This window comes from Erpetoichthys calabaricus, chromosome 3 (assembly GCF_900747795.2).
Source record: "Erpetoichthys calabaricus chromosome 3, fErpCal1.3, whole genome shotgun sequence".
In the NCBI taxonomy this organism is placed as follows: domain Eukaryota; kingdom Metazoa; phylum Chordata; class Cladistia; order Polypteriformes; family Polypteridae; genus Erpetoichthys; species Erpetoichthys calabaricus.
The window spans coordinates 274935607-274946676 of record NC_041396.2 but is presented as its reverse complement, the minus strand read 5'-3'; the positions used below and the strand labels follow the sequence as shown (position 1 = coordinate 274946676).

At 39.2% G+C, this 11070-nt stretch overlaps 1 protein-coding gene across 1 annotated transcript; it reads right to left on the bottom strand.

Annotated features, from left to right (window-relative positions):
* Positions 1–1606: 1606 nt before the first annotated feature.
* On the bottom strand, positions 1607–10673 carry LOC114647611 (cytochrome b5 domain-containing protein 1-like). Its single transcript, XM_028796216.2, has 4 exons — positions 10400–10673; positions 8852–8928; positions 4364–4582; positions 1607–2126 (listed from the first exon to the last, which is right to left on the bottom strand). Exons 1-4 carry the CDS (start codon positions 10518–10520, stop codon positions 1896–1898), a joined length of 648 nt encoding a protein of 215 aa, XP_028652049.1. The 5' UTR covers positions 10521–10673; the 3' UTR covers positions 1607–1895.
* Between the last annotated feature and the right edge of the window lie 397 nt (positions 10674–11070).

Here is an 11070-nt window from a genome sequence, read left to right as displayed (position 1 = left end):
GACATGTCATCTAGAATGTATAAAATTATTGTCCTGATAAACTTTATAAGAGCTGAGAGCGCAGGAAGTGTGTCTGCCAAAAGCATTCACACAACTGAGGTTAGATGACCGTGGTCTTGTTTGAAAATAGTTGTAAGTAGGGCGTGACTTGAAAGAATCTCATGTTAAAAGTCTCCGTCTCACAGAACTTCATACTGCACCAACGTTTTTGGAATCTTTTAATTCTCGCTGGCAACACAAATTAGACGATCTACAAATCTCCGATTTAAAGTTTAAATCCGCAATATATATTCAATCTCTTTTCGCTGTTCTGTTATTTCACCGAGTAATAATTTACGTTTGTTTGCACTAATGCGATCTTTACTATCCTTTTTTGAGACTTTGGAATTTGTGTACTTCCATTATCTCTAACCTGCTCTGCATGTGTACTACACCAACGTTTTTGAATTCTTTATGACATTCTACTTTGTCATCTACTCTTTGTCCTTTATTTCCGGGTGTGGTTAAATCTCTTTCTCGCTGGAAAAATCACATCTCATCTCCTTCCAAGATTTTTTTTTTTTACAATAGGGAGATGTTTATTTTGCTCTTTATTTGCATCAAAAAATATCATTTATCTTTAATTGATCGTTTTTTGCAGACCAAGTAACAAATTAAGAGCGATCTTGCATTTTTCTGAATAGTCCAACTAGAAACCCACGTGAACACTCTGAAGTGGGAAGGCGAAACGTCACAAGCCGGAGCTACAAATCGTTCGAGTGCATATAAGCGCAGCATTATCCCAAAGAAACACTGCCAGCCATAACTTCTTTTTTAATAAACTTACAAGAATCTCAATATTTTTATTCTGAAATTGTTTGTGTATAAAAATTGCAACCTTCAATGATAATTTCAGAGTCATCTTTGGATTTTAGCGGAGATGTGTTAAAGTACTGTACCTAATATCAGATGAAGCTATTGTCACATATCTCACTTTTCTTCTGAACGTCAAGAACCACAAAGAGGCTGACAGATTGGCTTCACGTGATTTTTCTAATTACCAGCAAAAAGCTTAAAAAGGATTCACATACACAGTGACAACATCAAACGTATGAGGCATGCCGTATACTTGCTTGTATCATACTTACTGAAAAGGAAAATACCGAGAAAATTGTCTTGTATAATAATGTTTTAATTTTTCTTGGCACTGTTTAATGCTGTACAGGACACCATTTTCTGCTAACTACTTAGTCTGCACTTCACATCAATTCAAAGTTTACTGGTCATAAACAGACACTGTGAATAAACACACAAACTTCATCTACAGTGAAACACATTACAGTACTTAAAGGGACTGTTACAGAAGGCAAAGCAAATCTAAATCACTAAAGTGAGGGTCTAAAAACGGTGCACAGAGTGCAGACATCTCAAATATGTGAGGACACATGCTGAAACCTATCGGTGACTGAGATGTCACCACAACCTCGTTACGGGGTACTACATTCTGAACAGTAAGTGACAGAGACAGGATATTTCATGGTTAGTTAAAGGTACTTTGACAAAAAATACCTGGTGTGATTCTTGAGGTCTTAAATATGACTCATGAGGTCTTATTCATAATAAATACTTTATCATTAAAATGTGGAAGTTTTTAACTTTGACATAATGCATTCCAGTTGATAAAAAACATTGTTCATTGTTTAGAATGAACGAATAGCTGCTGTATATCCTATTTGAAGGTCCTGAATAATCTAAAATGTCTTCTCCTATCTGCATCATGCTAACAAAGAGTGAACAAACAGACATAAGTAGTTGACTCCTGCAGTGTTGCTTCGGTAGTCATCAGATGGCACATAATATTATAATCCTAAGTAAGATGACTGCAAAGTGCTTCAAGAAGAAAAAAAAAAAACTGCCTAGAGTTCTGTGAGGTCATCATTAAAGTATAAATGGATGGCGGGAGTCCAGCGATCCCTGTCCATATGTAGGGTATAGAATTCCTCATCCTCGTCCTCCACTCCATTCTCTGCTAGAGTCTGGGACATATCCAGATTAACACTGTTATACTTCCACGTGTAGCTGGCTGCATGAGCGTTGTACTTCAGATATCTTTCCAATATCTCCATCATGTTCTCTTCAGAGCAGACCTGGTGAAAGAGTTTTAAACAAAATGACCCAAAGAGACTAACTGGAGGTCCAAAGGTTCATGGTTATTTTCTGCACCACTAAACTATGGGATCAGGGATCTGGTCATTACAAAGCCTTTTGTTAAATGGAAACAAGATGAATTAAAACAATAAAAACATGCTTAAATAAAATTACAATTATTCTCAAGTATACTGAGGAAACATCTAAAAGACATCCATAAATCAGATCTCATGCTAACTGAGTTTCTAATAGTATGATTTTGTTAATTTTTAAACAGTGATTTTCATTTCTGTTTCATTGTTTACCTTCATATGTCTTGTAATTTTTTTCTTTTACTAGGAAACAAGCAGACCTCTGGACCTCACAACATCAAGGTTCAAGCCCTAGTACAGTGGAACCTCGGTTCACGAACGTCTCAGTACACGTACAAATCGGTTTACGACCAAAAAGTTCGCCAAACTTTTGCCTCGGTTCACGACTACACACTCGGTATACGAACAAGCCAGTTTCCCTTTCGGTTTGTAGGTGTTCAGTCTCTCCTTGTGCATTTCTTGTGCAGCGAGCAAGAGAGAGAGCGAGAGACACACAGGCAGCGCGAAAGAGAGAGCCGCACACACACACAGGCAGCGCGAGAGAGAGAGCTGGACGCTAATGGTAGGAAGGCAGTTAAAGAATGCACTCGGCTTGATTTTGTATTCACTTCTGTTTACAGCGATCGGTTCGTAGCATGCATTGTTGCAATGTTACTTTCTTTGGTGCTTTATTAAATTACGGATTTTTTCAAATGTTCATTTTTTTCCCTGTGCTTAAAACTCAAAAAAGTGTTTTTAGCCAGCGGTTGGTAGCACTATAGCGCGAACTATTGCAGTGTTAGTTTTCTCTGTTGTTCAAGGTTTTCTCAGTGTTATTCAATGTTTTTACATTTAGTTTACTATTACGCTATGCATTCTATGGTTTAATTAACTATATTTGTGCTTAAAAACTTAAAAAAAAAAATATTTTCATTACAGTTCGTATGGTCTGGAACAGATTAATTGTATTTACATACAATCCTATGGGGGAAATTGCTTCGGTTCACGACCAAATCGGTTTACGACCAGAGTTTTGGAATGAATTATGGTTGTGAACAGAGGTTCCACTGTAGTTCACAAGTAGGTTGCTGCACCACATGTACTGGAGTTGTCATTCTTTCTCTTCCTATCGCATAATTGGCTTCTGCAATTTGCCTCACACGCAGCAGATGTCACTGTTGTTCTTTTTCTTTCTACCATGTCACCTTCTTGATCAGTTCCCTTATGCAATTTATGAAAGGAAAGGCAAGAAGCCTGATAACTAGCTCGCCGCAAGATTTACTTCACCAGTGTGTATCACACCATATCCTGTCAATTTAGACCAAGATCAAGGTTCTTATCCCAGTGCTTCATGAGTAATTGCATGACAGGCAGACATACACAACCTTTAGCATTTCATATAAACAGCTATGTTGTGTCAAGCACAAGAGCGGTGGGCATGTCTCAATGGGGTCGAAGTTACTACTATTACGAGGATGAATTTGAATGCGACACAAAGGCTAACCCTGTTTCTATTTGCCTTCGAGTGGTGGAGAGCCATCCAGAGGACTGATAGGTCACTTTGGCCAAGGACAACAACTGACCCACCTCTTCCATTTCCACTACACTAAATAAATTGCCACGAACAGAAAGAGATTATCATCTGAGACCAGACCTTTGTTGGAGCTACTTTGATTAGAGGCTCTTTAACCTTTGGCTAAGTGATGTACCCAACGACTCACCATCTTTTCGATCTTTTTTTTCAGTGCCTCAACAAGAGACATTAAATGGTGTACCCACTGGTGTGCCAACTCTTCTTTTCATTTCTTTGTGCATTTTTACAACAGATAACTACAAATTCATGTTAGTGCTCTGAGTCTGTACTCATTGAATAGCACTATGAGAGGATAAACCAAATTTACTGTAGACATCTAATTATGAACAGAAATGATCATAATTGTGTTTACGTGATTTGGGTGGTGTAGCATTACAGCCTCAAAGAACTAGCAAACTGAGTTCAAATCCCACATCTGCTCAGTGTGGAGTTTACATGTTCTAAATGTGTCTTTGTCGGTTGTTCTCCTAAACCCTTAAAGACGTGCAGGTTTGGAGATTCTGTGTGAATGTGACTTTCTTACTTTCTTTCTTCAACAAGTCTCTATTAGCACAATACCCATAGACTTTACCTCAATGGTTTGCTCCTGTGAAGTCAATGTGTTTATAATCCGTATGTATCTGGTCTTGGCTGATAATTTGCCGATATAATATTGGTTATCTTTCCACCAGGGGCAGCCAAAGTCAGTTGCCCAGTCTGTGCGTGGGTAGGGAGGTGGCACATGCAGAAGTCGACCGTTGGGGATGTAGTATTTTTTGCAGCCAGTCATTGGGTCAATATGCGTCCGGATCTGTTCAAGGACAAATTTATGCACACATTACAAGAAAAGAATGAACCATTTCAAAGAGCAGAAATTGTAATGACTGTAAGAAATGATAACATCTTCTGTATCTAAAATTTCCAAACTTTTAATTTATTTCATATAAAGTTTTACTTGGAAAGGTGCTACACTCAAAGTTCTAACAAATAGCGTTCAAAGATAGAAAATCATATTGTCACGGTTTTTTTTTTTTTTTAAATGAAGAACAGAATAAACTTAATTAGTGCCCACCAGTCCCAAAGAAATCACCCAGTAGACAGCCACTGAGCCCATTAGCTGGATTAGGTGGTTAGCCAAGGGTGACTGACTGTGAGTGTTGTGTGTCTGAAGACGTACTGGCATCCCTTCTAGGTCTGGTCCCTGACTTACATCTATTGATGCTTTGATCGCTTCTAGAGAATGTGGCCCTGAACTGGATGAACTGGTTTTATTACGGCTGGATGGAAGGTGTGAGGATTACGAAATTATAAGGTTTACATTTAATAAAAGCAAATGTGTTTATAGACATGCAGTGCCTTCATTAAGTATTCAGACCCCTTCACTTTTTGTACATTTTGTGATGATGCGGCCTAGTGCCAAAAATGTTTAAATTAATTTTTTCCCTCATCACATACTGATTATCCAGGAATGTCAAAATGAAAACAAGATTTTAGGAAATTTTGCAAATTTATTAAAACAAAAAACATTGCCCATTCAGATCCTTTACTCAGTACTCAGTATGAACCCCCTTGGCAGGAATTCCAGCTTGGAGTCTTCTGCATCTGAAATGGAAAACATAGCACACTTTGGGGGATTTGCTGCCATTCTGCTTTGCTGATACTCTCAAGCTCTGTCAGGTTGGATGGACACCATTATTAGACAGCTATTTTCAGGACTCTCCAGAGATGGGCACTGCCTGGGCAACTCAAAGACATTCACAGGGATGGTCTGCTGACTTTGCTTTGTGCTTGGAGTCAACTGGCCCAATGAAAGGTGAACCTACAGCCCAGTTGGAGGTCCAGAGTGCTCTGGAGCATGTTTTCATGAAGGATATCTCTGTACTTTGCTCTGTTCAGATTTCCCTTAACTAGTCTTCCAGCCCCTTGCACTGAAAAACAACCTCACAGCATGATGTTGGCACCACCATGCTTCACCACCTGAATGGTATTGCACGGGTGATGAGCTATGCCTGGTTTCCTTCAGACTTGACTCTTGGAAGTGAGGTGAAACAGTTGTCTTGGTTTCATCAGACCAGAGAATCTTGTTTCTCATAGTCTGATAGGCACCTGAAGGACTTTCTTCAAATACCGAGCAAACTTTTCATGTGTTGTCTGGCCACTCCACTATAAAGCCCAGAATCATGAAGTGTTGCAGTGGTGGTTGGCCTTCTGAAAGTTTCCCCCATCTCCACAGAGGTTCTCTGGAGCTCAATCCGAGTAACCATTGGCTTCTTGATCACCTCTCTTACCCTTCTCCCCAGATTACTCAGTTTGGCCCCGTGGCCAGCACTGGGAAGAGTCATTGTTGTATCAAACATTTTCCATTTAAAGACATATGGAGGGCTACTGTGCTCTTGGGAACCTTTAATGCTTCAGAAATGTTTTTTGTAGTCATCCTCAGATTGATGCCTTAACACAATCTTGTCTCTAAATTCCGCATATAACTGCTTTGACCTCATAGCTTGGTTTTTCCTCATCTGTGAGACCTTCTACAGACAGATGTGTGTCTTTCCTACTCAGCCCCATCAATTGTATTGAGCACAGACAGACTCCAAACAAGGTGTACAGACATCTCAGTGATGATCAGTAGAATGGGATGCTCCGGAGTCAGATTTCAAGTGTCATAGCAGAGGGCCTCCATACTTGTGCCAATAGGAGAGTTCAGTTTTTTATTTGCAAAAATCTCTAAAATTCTGATGTTGTTATGACATTCAGAGGTACTGATTGTTGTTTGAGGGATAAAAATTATTTTAAATGATTTCAACATAAGGCTGCAACATAACAAAACATGAAAAAGTGAAGGGACTGAACAACTCCTGTAGAAACTGTAGGTATGACAGCACTGTAAGTGTAATTCTTGGTCTTAGTGCATGATATAGAAAGACATTTTCTAACTTCATGGACAAACTCTAACCAATTTTAAAAATGTAAACTTGTTTCTGGAAAAGTACAAAGTGGTGAAAACTATTTCTTTGATTTTTATTAATGCATTTACCTGTTCCTTCCTTATTTCATTTTAAGATCACAGGCTCCTGTCACATGTGCCTTTAAATGCCCCGCTAATTATAAACTCTTTAAACCTTGCTATGACTGAGACTTTTTCATAATTTATCATGCTTATAATACATTTTTAGATCCCTGAAACTTTATAGATTATGGTTTCATTATTATTTTGTCTATTGATGATGGTTACAAATTTATTTGGTTAGTTTTGTTTTACCATTTAGTGCAAGACCATTTTGGTTTTTTTGTGATGGGCCCTGACATTTTGGGATCCCCATTACCTAGACCCAGCTCACTGTCACTGATGCGACACTTAAATATTGATGTGATGGTCCCCTCTTCATCCAAGATTGTGCATAACCCAACTTTTGGTGCATGTGCTTATACCGAGTTATGGTGTGCAAACCTTTAGTGATCCTTTTTTAACTCTGATATCAGCGAGTGTTTAAGCTTTGGTAACATGACACCTTTTATTGGTTAACTAAAAAGATTTTTAGTTTAGTAGACGCTGTTGTGAAGAGGGTGGCTGAGCGCACCCCCAAGGAGACGCGGTCGCTCCTTTGAAACCCCTCTTAAACGGTGATACATTGGGAAACAAGTAATAGGTGTTTTGTTCACCTCCTCTTTGGTCAAGAAGCTGTTGACTTACTGCTGCTGCGTGCCGCGTGATCTGCATTACGTGCATAGCTTTGAACGTTTAAAGGCCTGTACAGCACCTGAATATTCGATCTCTTTTTGCTGTTCCGTTATTTCCCTGAGTAATATTTTTAGGTTGTTTGCGTTAATGCGATCTTTACTCTCATTTTTTTGAGACTTTCGAATTTTCCTACTTCCATTGTCTCAACCTGCTTTGCATGTGTATCACGGGACTTGCTTCCAATGGTTGTAAGTATGACGGGACTTGTCCGTCTCGCATAACATGAAAAAATGTCTCTCTGTCTCTCTTCCAAAGATCATGTCTCGTCGCAGGAAAAAAATCTTGTCTCGTCGCATGTTTTTTTTTATAATAGAGAGAGATAAAAATGGATAACAGTAAAAGGAATCCAAAAATAAGCAATCTTTGGGCTATGTAAGAACAAAAAACGTCCTCCAAATGTGATGGCTAACTATACAAGAACACATATAAACAAACAGTCCACAGGTAAACTGGCACACATAGACACCCGTTGTAGGAGTTCACAGCAGAATAAGGGAAAAAAGAAATGAGGAACAGTATGAAAGGACAAACAGCTCCATGAAATGACCTCCAACCAGCACTTTACTAACAGAAAAACGTGAAGCCAGTTGAGGATAGTAGAGCTGGAAGACTTGTTGATCCGAGATGCAGAACATTCACAAAGAGTAACGCTGTAAGTGAAGACATTCACATTGCAAATGAAATGCAGTGCTAGCTGTCATTAAAAGCCTCCACCTGGAAGAAAGAGCCAGGAGAAGAACTTGAGGGCAGAGAGGAATGGAGAAAGAAAGAGTCGTGGAGGACATTCCTGGAACAAGTGGAATAAGATGGCAAATACTTTAAAAGAGCCAAAAGGGCACAGGGAATCTCACTGCTTTCCCATTAGATTGCATCTCTGGCTTAAGACTTAAAATTCATCTCCTAGTTCCTTCCTCATCCTTTCTCTGCTTCTGTAGCAGAACAGACCTTAAATTTGGTATTTTAGCCACTGGCCCATTCCAATAGGGCTGACAATAATGGAGGACATCTGTCAAATGACAGTAAACTGATCAGGTGCTTTAATAGCTTCACACTACTCTTGTGATGGTGGGCAGCACAGACAGACATCTTAGAGTAAGTTAATCATGTAACCTCAAAGCTCTTGATTGTGGATTTGGGCCTAGAAATTTTGCGGAAGCTCTGTGCAGTCTGGAAACACAACTATGAGACTCAATGCAGGTGAGTCTGTGCTCACGATGGGAAAGGCTGCACGTGTGTGGGTGGGATGTGCGTGTGTCTGTATGAACTCATATGGTATTCATTACAAATAACAATGGACACTTGTTCAAATGTCTACAAAGGATGTTTACTTGTTTTACTTACATCTTTGCTTTTTTGGTTAAACCAGTGACTTATGTCTTTTCCTGCAGACTCAATTATAGGTTTCAGGGAAACATTTCCTGTCAGGAAATAATAATTCATATTAACTTTTTTTAATTACCTCCCAAATAATAAGAGTACATCACTGGATACACCTCACCATATCACTGAACATACATAAATATTACATAACTATATTCACATTGTATTAGTAATAAGTTATAAATAATGAATGTTATCCATATCATTTCCTAAGCTCACCTAATCCTGAGCAGGGACACAGGTGGCAAAAGCACATCCAGGCAAGCATTGGGTAGGAACAATCCCTGGGCAGGGTGCCAGTCCAACACAGGATGAACACACACACACACACACACACACACACACACACACACAAGGACCAATTTAGCATTGCCAGTTCACCTAACCTGTAGGAGGACACCAGACCACCCAAAGGAAGCTCAAGCAGATGTGGGGAGAACATACAAACTCCACATAAGAAGGACCTGGGACGTGAGCCCTGGTCTGCTTACTGCAAGTCAGCAGCACTACCACTGTGCCCACCATAAATGCTATCATTGTTGTTATTATAAATATTCTAAATACTTAATTAAGCAAGAGCAGCTGGCTAACTGATGGATAGTTAGTTATTGTTCAGCCAGCTGATGGGTAGTTATTGTTCATTTGTTTAGAATAGCGCAGTTAAAGTATACAGAACAATGTGAATGGTTACTTATTTTGTACATTGTACAAACTACATTTCAACTTGAATATTTTTATGAAAAAACAAAATAATAAAATAAAAAAAAACAAATGGAATATAATAAAGCAATCATAAGTTAAAAAGAAGGATGAGGGGCTGGTACATGGAAAAGAAAGTCTTCGGGACAGGATAGCAAAGAGAAGAGGACACGGTTTAGGCGATGGCTTAAGAACGAAATATAAAATAAAAAGGAAGTTAACTGGGGAAGTGACAACTGAAAGAGTGAAACATCATTTCATCATAAACTTGTGCATAAATCATCCATTTTTATTATCAGATCATTTACCTAGAAATATTTTTACCAAATGTTGGCATAGAAATAGATATTACAAATCCCAAGTGCCTAAGACCATGCATGGCAGGGAGATAAATAGACAATATGCCATCCATCCATTTATTTTCCTAACCTGCTTATCAAGAGTAGGGTCATGAGGAAGCTAAAGCCTCTCCCAGCATCCATCTGGCACAAAGCAGGAACAATGCCTGGCCATCGCAGAATAAACACACCCACATACATACATACACACACACACACACGTATGTATGTATGTATGTATATACTGTATATATATTTATTTATTTCTTTATACCAGGGACCAGTTTAGCACCTAATCTGTCTTTGGACTGTTGGAGGAAACAGGAGCTCACCCACCCTGACACGAGGAAAACATACAAACTACACGCAGCCAGCACCCGCGACTTGTCATTAGACTTACTCTTTATTTTCCCCGTCATTTATTTGCGCGCACATAGGTGGTACGTACTGGATAACTCGCCCTTCATCTTACCTTTATTCTCTTTCAGCAAGGGTGTAAGGTCATATACTTCACCCAAATAGGAAACCCAGAGATCGTTGAGACAGTTGTGCCTCGACACCTCGTTGGGAGTGAAATATTTCGGTCGACCCATTGCTCCGTTCAATAATATTTACTTAGCAGTTGCGGCTTTCTAGTGCGTCGAAGGAAATCACAGCAGACGAAGTTTCGGAAAGTCGGAGTCGAAGCGCGGAGAAGACTTGTGTTGATGCAGCGCGTCGCCGTTCCTCTGGAAACGCAGACTGGCGTCACCCGGAGCATCCTGGGATTTGGAGTGACGGCAAGACTTTCGCTGCCGGGGTCAGACAAATAGCACTGTTATTTTATACATGTGTACAAGTGAAAAGAGTGAGATGTGAGCATCAAAAAAATATTTTAAATGTGTTTGATGTCATTTCGAGATACAAATAAAAACGTTATTACATAAAGATCGAAAGAAAACTACCCTTAAATAAGAAGAAAAATTCTTTATGTGTGACGCATGCCGAAAACACTTTTACATTGAATACACTGAACAAGTCATTTAGCGAGATACGAAGTTTAATGTAATGCACAATAATTTAGGCTGAAACATGTGCTTTTGCTAATTGAATGGACGATTCGGTCTCTGGTAGCGATGCTTGTGGATTTTTACGCTAATTTTA

What these genes read in the sequence shown, in the direction of transcription:
- LOC114647611 (XM_028796216.2), bottom strand. Translation starts at nt 10,520, where the DNA reads ATGGGTCGACCGAAATATTTCACTCCCAACGAGGTGTCGAGGCACAAC. An exon ending in CTTGCTGAAAGAGAATAAAG is followed by an intron (nt 8,929 to 10,399) that starts GTAAGATGAAGG and finishes ATTTCCTGACAG; the next exon opens with GAAATGTTTCCCTGAAACCT. An exon ending in CACAGGAGCAAACCATTGAG is followed by an intron (nt 2,127 to 4,363) that starts GTAAAGTCTATG and finishes CTCTTTCACCAG; the next exon opens with GTCTGCTCTGAAGAGAACAT.